General features: G+C 49.8%; 1 protein-coding gene across 1 annotated transcript in view; it reads right to left on the bottom strand.

Moving 5' to 3' along the window:
• The window catches only part of tbck (TBC1 domain containing kinase), a gene marked incomplete in the record, with an annotated part of 33,524 nt that extends 17,386 nt beyond the window's left edge, over window positions 1–16,138 (bottom strand). Inside the window, 20 exon segments of the mRNA XM_067250133.1 lie at window positions 4,344–4,429; window positions 5,002–5,085; window positions 5,726–5,776; window positions 7,515–7,641; window positions 7,833–7,895; window positions 7,988–8,086; window positions 8,194–8,326; window positions 8,809–8,858; window positions 9,255–9,354; window positions 9,539–9,677; window positions 9,769–9,917; window positions 10,818–10,879; window positions 11,293–11,354; window positions 11,461–11,521; window positions 11,782–11,923; window positions 12,658–12,731; window positions 13,340–13,454; window positions 14,063–14,135; window positions 15,198–15,436; window positions 16,056–16,138. Of these exon segments, the coding sequence (XP_067106234.1) occupies window positions 4,344–4,429; window positions 5,002–5,085; window positions 5,726–5,776; window positions 7,515–7,641; window positions 7,833–7,895; window positions 7,988–8,086; window positions 8,194–8,326; window positions 8,809–8,858; window positions 9,255–9,354; window positions 9,539–9,677; window positions 9,769–9,917; window positions 10,818–10,879; window positions 11,293–11,354; window positions 11,461–11,521; window positions 11,782–11,923; window positions 12,658–12,731; window positions 13,340–13,454; window positions 14,063–14,135; window positions 15,198–15,390 (1,863 nt within the window).
• Window positions 16,139–16,626: the final 488 nt, after the last annotated feature.

Here is a 16,626-nt window from a genome sequence, read left to right as displayed (position 1 = left end):
TCTTCAGTGTGTGTATGGGTGTGTGCGCGCATGCAAGGAGATATATAGAACTATTGGTCAATTAGCAATGCCTAATGAATTATAAATAGGGCATTAAATGGAATGTTAAATCACATTAATTTAAAAGCCCCATTATTATGTTCTAATATAAAAATCTGTATTCATTTAGTGACCAATTCAGCAAAGCCAAATAAAAGCAACAGATTTTAATGGCACCTTGCCCTATCACCAACAAGAGAACCCAACATATTTCAAGTCTTTAACTGAAGATTTAAGAGGCTTTTAAAGCATCTTTACCATACCAAAGTTGCCCCTTCCCCAGGTGAGACAACTAAGATAATTATATTTATTTAGCAGATGCTTTAAACCAAAGCGACATAGAAATGTGTTGTGCATATAGAAGGTGCAGCAGAAGATCAAGGATCAAGTACATGGTTCTACAGGTGATCAGAGTCAAGTGATGACTCATGGCCCAGCCATGGGCCATGGACCCATGGCTAGCCTAGCCTGCTACACCACCCAGCCCATGGCTAGCCTAGCCTGCTACTCTAACCCAGCCCATGGCTAGCGTAGCCTGCTACTCTAACCCAGCCCATGGCTAGCCTAGCCTGCTAAACTAAACCAGCCCATGGCTAGCCTAGCCTGCTACTCTAACCCAGCCCATGGCTAGCCTAGCCAGCTAAACTAAACCAGCCCATGGCTAGCCTAGCCTTCTACTCTAACCCAGTCCATGGCTAGCCTAGCCTGCTACTCTAACCCAGCCCATGGCTAGCCTAGCCTGCTAAACTAACCCAGCCCATGGCTAGCTTAGCTTGTTACACAAGCATTGCACAAACTCTGAATGATACCAGTTTGATGAGCAAGTCTATCCCATTAGACTTCCTCTCAGAGTCCCAGCAGGGAAGGACAGAGGTCTCTATGGGGAACAGAATCAATTAGCAGTCTGGGAAAGGCCAGTGTAAAGCTCCACAGCTCCGACCCAGAACGGAGCGGCTGACCTTTTCACAGCTACCTGTTATGAGAAGGAGATTCTAAAACGACAAACTTAGCTTGAGACCAAAAGCCTTCTCAATACTCCCCGTCGCCGACCTGCCACCTCGCACAAACAACCTTCGGATAGCTTGCGGGAGAATATAGACACGTTTATAGTGTGCGCTGCATGTGTGTGTGTGTGCTGCATGTGTGTGTGTGCGCTGCATGTGTGTGTGTGCGCTGCATGTGTGTGTGCTGCATGTGTGTGTGCGCTGCGTGTGTGTGTGTGCGCTGCGTGTGTGTGTGCGCTGCGTGTGTGTGTGCGCTGCGTGTGTGCGCTGTGTGTGTGTGCGCTGCGTGTGTGTGTGTGCGCTGCGTGTGTGTGTGTGCGCTGCGTGTGTGTGTGTGCGCTGCGTGTGTGTGTGTGCGCTGCGTGTGTGTGCGCTGCGTGTGTGCGCTGCGTGTGTGTGTGCGCTGCGTGTGTGTGTGTGCGCTGCGTGTGTGTGTGCGCTGCGTGTGTGGGCTGCGTGTGTGTGTGCGTGTACTTACGGGTGAACATGGTGAGGAACCAGGGAATAGCGTAAAGCTGTGAGGGCAGAAGAATTTTCATATGTAATTATCACCCTCTAAAAACATACTGATTGATGCCAGAGAACTGATGTGCTTACTGAAATAGACTAGTTCAAACTATTCATAAACGTTAATACAAACAACATTTCAAATCATGTTTGGGGTGCAAAATAGTCATTTGATTGTCAGTGGCAACAACCTTTGATGTCGGCAAGTTTGCATTGCCTCCGGGTAACAGAGAGGGAGAGAGAAATGGAGAGAAGGAGGGACAGAGAGATGGAAAGAGAGGTGGAGAGAAGGGGGGAGGAAGAGAGAGGATGGAGAGGATGTAGAGATGGAAAGGAGATGGAGAAGTCAGTGGGGAGACAGCTAACAATGAAATCTCATTACTCCAATCACACACACACACACACAGCCACCTGTTCAAACAGAATCTGCTGATTTGTCCAGAGTCCCGTGTCTCCTGAGGACAGTCTCATTTTCACTGAGAGGAGGGAGAGGAGAGGGAGAGGAGAGAGAGGAGGAAGGGAGAGGAGAGAGAGGAGGAAGGGAGAGGAGAGAGAGGAGAGGAGAGGGAGAGGAGAGAGAGGAGAGAGAGGAGGAAGGGAGAGGAGAGAGAGGAGAGGAGAGAGAGGAGAGAGAGGAGGAAGGGAGAGGAGAGGAGAGGGAGAGGAGAGAGAGGAGGAAGGGAGAGGAGAGAGGGAGAGGAGTGAGGGAATGGATGGAGGATATTGGAGTGGATTCTGTCTGGTTAATTGGGAGCAATCTCCCCTGGGGCCTGAAAGGTTTTCTTGTACCTGGTCTCGCAAGATTCACATCGCCCCTCAACACGCACACACACACACACACACACACACCACCACCCCTTCCGTACCCTGGGGTAATGAGCGAGGGAGAGAGACAGGAAGGAGGACAGCTCTGAGTCTCAGACTCAGTACTGACTACACTTTCTCACTAAAGTTTAAGTAAAAAAAGCGTGGGCTCTGACACATAGTTAAGTAAAAGTAGCCATTACTACTACCTGTTTTAGTGTCACGTTGGTAACTGGAATGAGAACACTAATCTGTCTTTAAAAGGACAGAGTTGAACCCTTAATCTCAGGCCTTCCTAGTGACATCAGAGGACAGTTATGACCTCTGGCATTCCAACCAGGAAGAGCAACAGTGGAGGTTCTAGACTACTTCAACAAGGGGGGCAAAACTGGGGCCAGGTGTACTGTTAGAGGGGCCAGTTACGATTAACATAACTGTTATCATAGTTTTCTTCACTGCATTGCAGGCATTACCAGTCAAAAAGACAATGTTTATAATGATTCAGAATCTACATTTAGGGGGGGCCACAAGGGGGGCCTGGCCCCCTGTATACTGACCTACTGACTGGTTGCTGTATTTACTTGTTTAAACCAGTATTAGGTACAGGCTGTGTGTCACCAACTAACAAGGAGACGTCTTGTTTCCAGGCGAGGAGGGGGCGTTTCCCTATCCTCTGCTTCCTCCTGGAATACTCAAGAGATGGAGACGAACGCACAGGAAACACCCACAGGCGCAGCGCTACATCGCAATATCTGATTGAAGCCTTAATTCTCCCTATTGTCCTCTGTAAGCTCTGAAGAACAGCTGTTTTGTTTCCTCAGAATAGACGGGTTGATCTGAAGGGGGCTGAGGCGCTTCACGTCTTTCAAACAGGATTTATAATTTCAGTGTTTCTTGGGTGTTTTCTGCACACAAAGAAAGAGAAGCAGTCTGTGGGGGGGTGCTAAACAGGAAGTGCAGTCTGTGGGAGGGTGCTAAACAGGAAGTGCAGTCTGTGGGAGGGTGCTACACAGGAAGTGCAGTTTGTGGGAGGGTGCTAAACAGGAAGTGCAGTCTGTGGGAGGGTGCTACACAGGAAGTGCAGTCTGTGGGAGGGTGCTACACAGGAAGTGCAGTCTGTGGGAGGGTGCTAAACAGGAAGTGCAGTCTGTGGGAGGGTGCTACACAGGAAGTGCAGTCTGTGGGAGGGTGCTAAATAGGAAGTGCAGTCTGTTAAGCGAGGAGGAGGAAGAGGAGGAGGAAGACGAGGAGCTAAACAGGAAGTGATCGTAACCTGACCACCTTGGACCTTGGACCACGGAGAGATTGATGAGGAGGCAAGGAGAGAGACTGATAACAAGGGAAGGAGAGAGATGGATGGAGAGAGACAGACATAGATGGATGAAAGAGAGAGCGAGAGAGAGGAGGGAAACAGGGTCAGACAGAGAACGAGATTGAAAGAGAATTGTGACAAATTTGGCAATACAGAGATCCTTCAGGGAGTGAAAGGGTGGGAACAGAGAGAGACAGCGAGAGAGAGAGAGAGAGAGAGAGAGAGCGAGAGAGCGAGAGAGCGGAGGTGGAGAGAAAGGGAGAGGGAGAGCAAGGTGTGCAAATCATCACCAGAGGGGTGAGGGGAAGGCTTGGCCCTGCAGGAACTCAGGAAGGACAAAGTCCCTTTAACATTACTGTGTGTGTGGTCTCAATGACAACGAGGAGGCGATGTGATTCTTCCTGCTTTATCTGTGGACTGGGCCAGGAGCCAGAGCCATTCACCACACTCACTCACCTCCATCAGCTCTGCCCGCAGGGAGAGGGGGAGGAGGGGGGGGGGTAGGAGGGGGGGGAGGGGGGAATGTCTAATGTTCCTTTACGGTGCCCTCCACAACTGTTCAGATATTTTAGCTTCAGGACACCTTTGTTGGAAGAGGGAGATGAGAGAGATTAACATGGGGGGAGTGAGAGAGAAGGAGGGGGGAGAAGAGGAGGGGGTGAGGCTGCTGTACTCACATCTGGGATGAATCCGATGTCGTTGAGGTGATTGCTCAGCTCTGGGTCATGGAACGCGATCATCTGGGAGAACACTGTCAGGTACTCTGAAGAACGGGTGGGGGGGAGGAAGGGAGCGGGAGAGAGAGAGAGAAGTAAAGTAAATGAGAGAGAAAGAGAGTGTTTGTGAGAGAGAGAGGGGGAGAGAAAACAAGACTCTTAAGACAGAAACTCTGAGGTACTCTGCAGGCGTTCACAAAAGGGCAGCCGTTTCCTGCGCCGCTGCCGTGGCTATGACTCCTGTCTAACAACGGGGCCAACTGTGACAGCTCTCCATCAGGCTCCGCCCCTCGCAGGCGTTTCCTGATACGACCCCACATCTCCAAATGACAACTCCCCTCCTCTGCCTGCCGACCGTCGCCGCGCCGACCCTTCTAATTAGTTTCCACGGTTACGGGCTACAACGTCAGGAAGCAGCGATGTAATGGACGGGGAGGCGTGAGGCTACAGGCGCCGATGCTATCTTTAGTCGTACTCGGGATTTTGTGGCTCGACGTCGGTTGGAGGGGCGAGGACGGGTTGCCAGGAAACCGGACGTGGAAGTTTGTAATGTAAACGACTGCGTTGGAACGACTGTGATGATGGAGGTGTGTGTGTATTAGAGAGAGAGAAAGCTTACCTTGGATGACATGAGAGTTGTCCTTGAGGAAGAAGTTGTAGAGATACTTGGGGATGAAGGCAGACATGCAGGCATACGCCAGAGCTGGAGGAAGAGGAGGGAGAGGAGGAAGGAGGAGGAGGAGGGAGAGGAGGAAGGAGAGGAGGAAGGAGAGGAGGAAGGAGGAAGAGGAGGGAGAAGAGGAAGGAGGATGAGGAGGATGAGGAAGAGGAGGGAGAGGAGAAAGGAGGAGGAGGAGGAAGAGGAGGAGGGAGAGGAAGAGGAGGGAGAGGAAGAGGAGGGAGAGGAGAAAGGAGGAGGAAGAGGAGGGAGAGGAGGGGAAGAGGAGGGAGAGGGAGAGGGAGAGGGAGAAGGAGGAGGAGGAGGGAGAGGAAGAGGAGGGAGAGGAGAAAGGAGGAGGAGGGAGAAGAGGAGGAGAGGATATGAGGAAGAGGAGAGGAAAGAGGAAGAGGAGATGAGGAGGAGATGAGGAAGAAGAGGAGAGGAAGAGGATATGAGGAGGAGAAGAGAGGAAGAGGAGGAGATGGAGAAGAAAAGTCGCTAATTATGATCAGTTCTGCGCTTGGAATAACACCTGATATTTCACATCAAAATACACAAGTCACTGAACAGATACATGCACCCAATGTGACATGCTTCAAGACTAAGTACACTAAGCTGTCATTAAAGCTTTGAAATGTTCTCAGCTATCTGACAGACCGAGGGCAGCCAGAGCAACTCTCACCTTCGTTGTTGAAGTTCAGGTAGAGGAAGGGAGCACAAAGGGAGTCCAAACCTGTTCCACATAATCGTCAGTATCAGTCACACACAAGAGCAATTGGTTAAATGTAAATACTTGTGGAAATATGTAAAACGTGAATTGAAAGTTTGAAATTGAGATTTTGCTTTTCTGTCAAGGTTATCAAACTATACACAGCCGTTCTATTCTAATGCTTTGTTCACACCGAACCCGAAGCACATTTTTCGCGCGGCGAGATTACATGTGAAGTCGATGTAAATGATCAACTCAAGCTAAATATGCGCGTGACTTTTTTCTCAAAAGTTTATCAATATTGAGATGTAACTGGTGTTTGAGGAGAAATGGAGGGCAAGAGTATTGTAGCTGTCTGTAGGAACCCTCTGCTATACGACACTACTTCGTATTCGTTTATAGTCGTCATTTTGGACATGACGCAAAAAAAAAACGTTGGCTCCTAGCGATTTGCACAAATAAACACGAACGCGGAGCGAAAATTCCCTTCATTCGTGCAAATAATTTGCTTTGCGTTTGGTGTGAACACTGAACACAGCATTATGAATGAAAACAAAAGAACAATAGAAGAGATGTTTGTGTGTGCTGTTCTGGGATCAGCTAAGGCCCTTTTCAAGATCAGCCAGAAGTTGAAGCAACTACCCAGGGGCATTGTTAGATATAACGCTCTACTGGGGCACAGGGCACTATGCATATCCCTTTTTTTTCTTCTTCTAAGTTCACAGTTTTTTCTTCACAATGCACGACTAGGCTATAGAACCTCCCCTTGATTAACCCACTATACAACAGTTCAGGGGATGCAAGTTTGATATCAGCTTTGGGAGGGACATCAATAGTTAAAGCGAGCACACACATTTGTTTCACACTCATTTCAACGCAAATACAGTTTTTTGAGCTTCACGTAATATTGTTTTTATGTTTTTGTCAAAATAAGAGGATCGGTAGGCCTATCATTTCGAAACTACCTTAATTCTGACTTGTGTGCAGAGTCCGACACCTGGACTTCTGTGTCCGTGCTGCAGTGGCTATTTGGCAACCTCAGAAGAGCGCCCTAACATGGAATTCTGCGGGCATCGGCATGTGCTTTGATTTTACATTTACATTTAGTCATTTAGCAGACGCTCTTATCCAGAGCGACTTACAGGAAGTACAGGGACATTCCCCCGAGGCAAGTAGGGTGAAGTGCCTTGCCCAAGGACACAACGTCACGGCCGGGAATCGAACTGGTAACCTTCTGATTACAAGCCCGCTTCCCTAACCGCTCAGCCACCTGACTCCCTACAAGTATTGATTGGAATACTGTGTTTATTTTTTCTGTCATTATCAATCTAAATGAATGCACGGACTAATAAAATAAATTGTTGAAACTCAAACTAGATTTTACTGGGGCACAGCAGATTTACACTGGGGCACGTGCCCCGTTAAAAAGGGTCTAACGACGCCCCTGTGTCTACCCCAGATAACTTGGTACACTTGACAACCCAACAGCCACATGTCAGTCAGGGTTGAAATGGTGTGTCTTTAGCGCCATCTGGTGGCCGCCTGACCACAGTACAGCACACAACTGGTCCAGGTGTGTTTGATTTACAGCTCGGCACCGCTGGGAATGTCAACCGCGTTTCATTGCGCCGTGGAATAAATCAAGCCCTTATGATATATTAGCCTGCATAATAACTGTCTAGGAATGTCTAATGTTTAAAGTGCACTTGATTAATGTTATGACTCGTTTGAGGTGCACTTGATTTGAGTGCGGGGGCCTCACCCTGCCAGTAGACCAGCTCGGGGTGGGACACCACCCAGGCCTTCAGCACGCGGCGGAACTTGACGTGACCCTGGGGTGACGAGAGCAGCTCGTCATACTGGTGACAGCGAGGGATGTCTACCTCAATCTGGACACACACACACACACACACACACACACACACACACACACACACACACACACACACACACACACACACACACACAGAAAGACACAAGGTTTGAGAGATGAACACATTGTGTGTGTGTGTGTGTTGTCAGGTGTGTAAGGTGTGTAAGGTGAGCACTATCTGCCCAGATGGCAGAACGCTCTCTGTACCTGTCGATCAGTCGGTATGGGCGTGTCCTTGTCTATGCTGTCGTATTTAGCCTGGATATCCCCCTGAACCAACGAAACTATCAATCAGTCCAGGTCAAACACATGTATAGCTGCAATCTCCCCCCCGTTTCCTGAGTGAAGTGGTCCAGTCCTACCTCCACGCCCAGCAGAGCGGACCACGCCAAGCCCCTGACCAGGGGGGGTATGTCCACCCGCGCCTCCTTCCACACCTGGGTCTTCTTGTAAGGGTAGGCCTGAGGACGCAGGCAAACCCAGGGCCTGTTTCAATACTCTAGACATGCAGACTTCCCTCCTTAACAAGGCCCTGAGGCCAGTGATTGTGCACGTGTGTATGTGTGACCTGCAGCAGCCTGTTGAATAGGATGATGCGTGTGAGCTGGTACTCTGTGTCTCTCTCCCGGATGATGAGGGGCAGGGACACGGCCGAGGCCTGCAGCTCACTGCTGCTGATGGACTGGGGCAGGCTGCAGGGTCTGGAGGAGACAGGAGAGGATGTGGAGGAGAGGGTCTGGAGGAGAGGGTCTGGAGGAGAGAGGAGAGGGTGTGGAGGAGAGAGGAGAGGGTCTAGAGGAGAGAGGAGAGGGTCTGTAGGAGACAGGAGAGGGTGTGGAGGATAGGTTCTGGAGGAGGAGAGGGTCTGGAGGAGAGGGTCTGGAGGAGAGAGGAGAGGGTGTGGAGGAGACAGGAGAGGGTCTGGAGGAGAGAGGAGAGGGTGTGGAGGAGACAGGAGAGGGTCTAGAGGAGAGGGTGTGGAGGAGACAGGAGAGGGTCTAGAGGAGAGAGGAGAGGGTCTGGAGGAGAGAGGGAGGGTCTGGAGGAGAGAGGAGAGGTTCTGGAGGAGGGGAAGGCAACTAGACTGAGGAACATTAGGAGGCAGAAGGACAGGAAGGGGGAGAGGAGAAAAGAGGTGGGGAGCTGGGAGGAGGAGAGGACACACTTGAGGAACTTGACTTACTCTTCCTCCAGTATGGGGTAATATGCCTCTCCTGCCACGTCCTTCAGCCTCTGGAAACAGACAAACAGACATCTGGAATGATGGACATTGTTTTGGCTGCTTTGGAAGAGCAGAGGTCTTCCTGAGCGCTCTGATCCTCAAACACCAGGAGTCCTGTCGGTCCTGTGTGTGGTTCAGCAGGGGCTTCCCACACACAGCCAACTACATCGTGTGGAGATTCATACCGAGTTGATACCAAATCTAATTCTAAGTAATGTCCCTGTCACAGAGGGCCTCACAGATGTCCTCAGATCAGCAGCTATAACCAACCTAGACCCTCAAGGAAGACAAGGACAACTGAAATGACTGCTATGTATCGGTGATGTGTGGATATTGATCAGATATGGGTGATGTGGGGATATTGATCAGATATGGGTGATGTGCTGTGGTCTCCAGGAAGCACGCACGTTTCGCAGCTGGCAGAGGGACAGAGTGACGGTGGTGTCGTCCAATAGGAAGCTCCGGTCCCTACCCTGGCCAAACGACTCCCCGTCCTCCAGCAGGAACCTGTGGGGGGGGGGGGGGCGCATTAAAAAAGAGAGCGAGAGAGAGAGTGAAGACTGAGTAGTCCAGGTGGAGATGTCCTGTCATGGACATCATGTGTGGAGCTGGAGGGGGGAGGGAGGAGCTATTTGTAATGAACAGTAATTAGGCAGAGTGCAGACTGGAGGAGGAGGGAGGAGCAGCTAACTTGGGCAGGGTGCAGACTGGAGGCTTGGACAGGATGATCTCCTTGTTGGTGAGCTCCTTCTCCAGGTCTCCTCCGGCCAGACACCACAGGTGGTACACCTCATCTATGCCCCTCTCAGCCAGGTAGTCCTCCTCCTCTTCTACACACACACACACACACACATTACACACACATTACACACATATATATATATATGATATGTGTGTGTGTGTGTGTGTGTGTGTGGGCACCTGGGCAGAGCTTGCTGAGCTGGTCTGGGAGTTCCAGCAGGGCGCAGCGTAGCGAGGAGGAGAACAGGCCTGGGGAGGGCTGAAAGGGGCTAGAGAGACCAGACACCCCCTCAAACACTGGGTCAGACAGCAGCTCTGCTGGGGTCGGCCTGGGGGGAGGGAAGAAAGGGGAGAGGGAGAGGGGGAAGGGGTGGGGGGAGGTGAGGGAGAGGGGGAAGGCAAGGAGGGGGAGGAGGTGAGGGAGAAGGGGTGGGGGGAGGTGAGGGAGAAGGGGTGGGGGGAGGTGAGGGAGAAGGGGTGGGGGAGGAGGTGAGGGAGAAGGGTGGGGGGAGGAGAGGTGGAAGGCAAGGAGAGGGGGAGGAGGTGAGGGAGAAGGGGAAGGCAAGGAGGGGGAGGAGGTGAGGGAGAAGGGGTGGGGGGGAGGAGAGGTGGAAGGGGTGGGGGGGAGGTGAGGGAGAAGGGGTGGGGGGAGGAGAGGTGGAAGGCAAGGAGAGGGGGAGGAGGTGAGGGAGAAGGGGTGGGGGGAGGTGAGGGAGAAGGGGTGGGAGAAGGGGTGGGGGGGAGGTGAGGGAGAAGGGGTGGGGGAGGAGGTGAGGGAGAAGGGGTGGGGGAGGAGGTGAGGGAGAAGGGGTGGGGGGGAGGTGAGGGAGAAGGGGTGGGGGAGGAGGTGAGGGAGAAGGGTGGGGGGGATAAGAAGTCTGTTAGCCCCACTTAGGGAACCACTGTCACGTCTTAGATGTGGTTTGTTTATTTTATATCAAGTCATATAGAATTTATACTGTATGTGCAAACATGTGCTACAACTATGGGATATTTCTGTTTGGAATTAGACACGTGTTCCAATGGTCATATGGTTTGAATCATGTAGCATATGGATCACAAACACAGGATTTAGACCACAGATCCCACTGCTTAGCTGTGTATATACTGTCTACAGTATAAGACAACACCATGAGCTACAGTCTACACAGAGTAATGTCTGAAAGAAGCAGGGCCAGTTAACAGGAAAAGGTGATGGGTAGCAGGATATGATGTCATGGTGTGTTTACCTTTGGGATGGCAGGAAGGTCAGACATTTCCTCAGTAAGTCCAGAACCTTCTCTGGGAGGGTCTGTGATGTTGCAGATGCATTAGTTACACTACCATGCAGTCCACTGGCTTCATCCTACTGTTATTAAGACAGGCACTTCTCCTCTCCTCCCCCCTCTCCCACTACTCCTCTCCTCCCCCCTCTCCTCCCCCCTCTCCCACTACTCCTCTCCTCCCCCCTCTCCTCCCCCCTCTCCCACTACTCCTCTCCTCCCCCCTCTCCCACTACTCCTCTCCTCCCCCCTCTCCCACTACTCCTCTCCTCCCCCCTCTCCTCCCCCTTCTCCCACTACTCCTCTCCTCCCCCCTCTCCCACTACTCCTCTCCTCCCCCCTCTCCCACTACTCCTCTCCTCCCCCCTCTCCCACTACTCCTATCCTCCCCCCCTCTCCCACTACTCCTCTCCTATCCCCTTCTCTCCCCTCCCTCTCTTACCTTGATGGCATCAAGACAGCCATGTTCCTCAGCCAGCACAGTGACTATCTCGTCCATACAGCCTGGTGAGACAGAGGGGGTTTCAGACAGAGGGGGTTTCCATGGTTAATGTCTCGCACACATTCCTGACCCTCCGGATGGTACTGTGATGGGGGAGTCCTGACCTACCCAGAGTGATGATGAATTTCAACCTTTCGCTGATCTCAATGTTGTGCAGAAGTCTCCTGCCCTGCAGACCAATGAGAACTCATCAAATGATACAGACGGCTGAGAGAGAGAGATAGGAGGAGAGGAAAGGGAAGAGGGAGAGGAGAGAGAGATAGATATATAGAGAGAGGGGAGATAGATATATAGAGAGAGAAAGAGAGATAGATGTAGAGAGACAGAAAGAGAGAGAGAAAGATGAGAGGGAGATAGATATATATATATAGAGGGGAGATAGATATAGAAAGAGAGAGGGATGAATGAATGAATAAAAGTGAGTCGTACAGCACACAGCTCAAAGAGCAGCACCCCCAGAGACCAGACGTCAGTTTTGGGTCCTGATGGCTGGGGAGCGTCTCCACTGGAGGGGTCGCTGAGGTGGGCGGAGCCCTGGGCGATGACCTCTGGAGCCAAGTATGATGGATATCTGGGGCACGGAGATCACATACACACACACACACACACACACAGGTACACACAAACATTAACCCAGTGGCCTCTTCATACTGTTTCATCTCCATCACTGACTATTGTTACTGATTATTATGATGTTGAACAGGCTCCATCATTAGTGTCCACAGCAGTCTTTGAAACCTCATCTCTCTCTCTGGTCTGTGTGTCGGGGGTCATGTGACTTATCAAGGAGCCTTCACAGACACGCTCATGACATCCCTAAACCAGGGCTTCTTTCATGGACGTGAAAACACACTAAGATATCGGAGTTCAGAAGAGAGCGTGTGTGTGTGTGTGTGTTCTCTATCTGTCTCTCACACACAAAACACCGGCTGGATCTCCAGCAGGATATTACAGAGACAAATCTCTGTTCTCAGACACACAGGGAAGGAAATGTCTTTGATATCCACAGCCTGGTTTCTATAAGAAAGATCCATTAGAAGTCTATCTCACATATTTCATTACTTTTTATTGTAAAAGATGTAGCTGACAGCCCCCAGGTTCTTTACAGTTCTGTATCTGGGTCTTGCACATAACAACTTAACATTTAAGGTTTCAAAGACTTAATAGGTTAAATTGCCCTCTTATCCACACAATAGTATTCAGTGTTTTATGTCCAAGGTGTTGAACATTAGCTGTCAATACAATATAGTATATTACAGTGAAATGTGTTGACTCTATAGATACCCACACTGTGTAAGGCCTCACCCAATAGGGAAGTCCACATCTGCCCCACGATCAGTCATGTGATACAGGCCAAACTTGGCCAGCTTCACGTTACCCTGGAGACGACAGGATGAGAAAGGAGGGGAGACGACAGAAGATGAGAGGACAAGAGAGGAAGAGCTGCTGTGTCGTGGTGTAGGCTGCTGTGTGGTGGTGTAGGCTGCTGTGTCGTGGTGTAGGCTGCTGTGTCGTGGTGTAGGCTGCTGTGTCGTGGTGTAGGCTGCTGTGTGGTGGTGTAGGCTGCTGTGTGGTGGTGTAGGCTGCTGTGTGGTGGTGTAGGCTGCTGTGTCGTGGTGTAGGCTGCTGTGTCGTGGTGTAGGCTGCTGTGTGGTGGCGTAGGCTGCTGTGTCGTGGTGTAGGCTGCTGTGTGGTGGTGTAGGCTGCTGTGTGGTGGTGTAGGCTGCTGTGTCGTGGTGTAGGCTGCTGTGTGGTGGTGTAGGCTGCTGTGTGGTGGTGTAGGCTGCTGTGTGGTGGTGTAGGCTGCTGTGTGGTGGTGTAGGCTGCTGTGTGGTGGTGTAGGCTGCTGTGTGGTGGTGTAGGCTGCTGTGTGGTGGTGTAGGCTGCTGTGTCGTGGTGTAGGCTGCTGTGTCGTGGTGTAGGCTGCTGTGTCGTGGTGTAGGCTGCTGTGTCGTGAGAGGAGTGGCTGTGTCTGGAGGGAGAATACCTTGCAGTCCAGGAGGACGTTGTGTGAGTTGAGAGCACGGTGGACCATGCGGTGCTTGTTCATGAAGGCCAGCCCTTCCAGCACCTCGTAGGCTATCTGCAGAACCCTCTCTGGGCTGGGACACACATATATATATATACAGTACCAGTCAAAAGTTTGGACACATTACATATATATATATTTTTTCTTGTTTTGTATCATACAGACACAGGGCACATCTAAATGTATCAAGCAAGGATCAAACACACGCTTGTTTCAGAACACCCAGTGCAGTTATTCCAGTGCAACTGATTAACCTGTCCCCAGCCGGATATCTGACGTATTCTGGACCGGAACCAGAGATGGTCAAATGGAAGTAACGAAGTACAAATACTTTCTTTTTCTTTTTTGGAAAGGTTGGAAAAAAATATATATAGCTAAAAAAGTTCTTAAGCATATGTCAGAGCCCACACTTCTTTACTTTAACTTGAGTGAAAAAGTGTAGTCAGTACATCAACTTTTACCAGAATCTTTTCAAACACGAGTATCTGGCCTTCTACTTGAGTGAAGGATGAGTGTACTTTTACCAATTTCTGACCGGAACATCAGACAGTCACACCCCTTTACACAGGCTGTTAACGTGTGGCAGCTTCAGCCCGCCTGCCTGTTCTGTATACAACGTAGCGTGTGTGAGGGTCGGGGCACAGGTCTTCCCCAGGGAGCCTGTGCTGTCTGGGTCCTCACCTGACTGTTATCCCCTGCTTCTGGAAGTCGTTCAGGCTGCTTTCATAGTGCTCCGCCACCACAACCAGCCGCTCTGGACCAGAGAGGAGAAGAGACGGTGAAATAAAAAAATAAAAAAACAAGATGGAGGACGGGAATAGCAACTGAGGCAATATGTTCTCTCAACCTGGTGACTGAAGCACGGACGGCTACGCCTTATTACATTCTTGTTTGGTTTATAAACTCTTCCTCAGCTACAAATAGTCATGAGCACCTTAATATGGTCAGGGTATAAGTTTGTAGTCTACTTACACAACACGGTGTGCAATTACAAAGCTGTAAATATGTTCTCTGCTGTCTCAACCTTCCTGTCTGGTCAACAACATGTCAACAAAGTAGTAATGAAAACAACCGCTTGCTGAGACAGTCTGTGTGGGAACGCAGGAAACATCTGGCCGTTAAAGAAGATAGAGCAACAGTTAAAAAGCAAGATTTCCACATCTCTGGACGTCAGTAAAATGGAAGATGAGACACAGAGTCTGTTTGCAGCCTTCAGGGTCTATACTTTGACCATTTCTGAGCTTCAAACGTCATGATGTCTTCAGAACAAAAGCCTTCCGCCGAACAGCAGGGGCCTGTAGAGGGGATTTGCCATCTCATAAACATAAAAACAAACGTACTACGACATGGGTGGTAAACAATAACAAAACACCTCAAACATGCACCTTCTGGGATGTACCAGCCAAAAATACAGTCACCACAGAATAAAAATAACCATAATAAAAAAACAACGCTACATTAAAAAAGATGTCCGTGACCTTGTTTTACAGACGTTTACACTTTATGATCCTGCTGCAGAGCTGAGAACATCGTAAGTGCATGAAGAGGGCTTTCACGGAAAGCCTACTACTGTACTACGACTCCACGGAACCTTTGTGTTCAATGTGTCTGCTAGCTGAGAAGTGTTAACTTAGTTTACGTAGTAAATAGACAGCTCCTTGACTCAGAGAGATAGAAGGATTTCGGTAATCTTTCTATCATCCGCACCTCTATCATTATTCATCCTTCTATCCATCCTCTGCTGTCCTTTCCACAAGCACAAGGCGTCCTGACGCCAGAAGATAATCGGAGCCGCAGAAGACTCCGGAGCCCCTACCGTGCTTCCCCCGGGTGATGTCCACGTACTGGCAGAGACGCGGGTGTGTGAGGGTCTTCAGGAGCTGGAAGCGGCCCAGGATCTTGATGGAGTTGGGGGTGAGGGGCAGGCCGTTGCTACCACACACATCGTGGGGGAGGGCCGAGGCGAAGAAGGTGAACGCCCCCAGCTGGGCGTCTCTGAGGGGTCGCATGGCGGACCGCCGTCCCTGGGCACAGTCCGGACCAGCGCTGGGGCACCTGGGACAAGCAGGGTCAGAGGGAGAACGTCTGGATCAAGGGGTCGCAGGTTCGAATCCCCCTCTGTACCTCGCTTTGGTTAAAAGTGTCTGTTTGATGGATATATTGGTTAACATACTGTAGCCTAAATATATATTTCTTGGTCCCTTTCTATGCAGGATTGGATTTTTATGAATCTAGAGACAGAGGATGGGCTCTCTGCCCTATGTTGGGTCTTCTGGTAGGTGTCAAGATGTATCCTTGAGTTAGGGCAGCTAGCTGCTTAGCCTAACAGTAGAGTAGGTTAGGCTACCCATTTGGGGAGGTAGCTTGTTAATCAACTCTATTACACAGTTAGGCTAACTAATAATTATGGTACTCATAGAATGGAACTGTTTACACAGTTATGTGCAATAACCATATCTGTTCGTTTCAGGTGCTGATAAATTACATCACGTTGGATGTACATAAACTGTCAGTTATTCAGATGCAAGAAAGCAAGTTGGAAATACTCAAACACAGAAAGCTAGCTAACTAGGTAGTACTGTCCACTGGATGTAAGATATTGACGCATACAAAGCTATTTTTGACAACACTACTAGAGTAAATCACTGCTTAGCAATTTCAAGTGTCTACTCACGTTTAGTGATGGTGTTCCCTAATGCCAAGCAACTCAAATTTAAATGTGTTTCGTTTTTTAAATTCTCTTCCTCGGGTGCAGCCGGACAGCTGAGATAACGTGACCACCTACGTCACTTTTCTGCGACAAGACCGGCTGTGTTTTGTGCCAGTATTTTAAATTAAACGATTTAAAAACAGGTATGTCGTTTGACAACTAGGACGATGTACTAGGACATGTAAAAGAATCAATCACACATTGTCAAGGATCGATTTTCAGTTCAGAAGTTCGTGTAAAATATTTGTGAAATCGTATATTCGTAATGTATTGGCGTTGTTGGCAATAGTACGAAGTAAGGTTCTTTGGTTATTTACCAAATTTAAACGTATAACTGACAAACACCAATTAAATTAATTGCTAAAATAAAACAGGCACGAGAAAACCAGCTATATTTCATTCGCTAGTGTCTAAGTTGTGCAACTGGTAGAACATGGAGTCGAGTGGCAACACATTCGACGGTCTCATTGCATGATGCTAGTCAGCTAGCTGCCCTATCCGGACACTTTACAGATCGTTGAACATGCGCAGGAGT

Source organism: Osmerus mordax, chromosome 14, assembly GCF_038355195.1.
Source record: "Osmerus mordax isolate fOsmMor3 chromosome 14, fOsmMor3.pri, whole genome shotgun sequence".
In the NCBI taxonomy this organism is placed as follows: domain Eukaryota; kingdom Metazoa; phylum Chordata; class Actinopteri; order Osmeriformes; family Osmeridae; genus Osmerus; species Osmerus mordax.
Note: the sequence above shows the minus strand (reverse complement) of the source record. Positions and strands in the feature narration are given on the sequence as shown.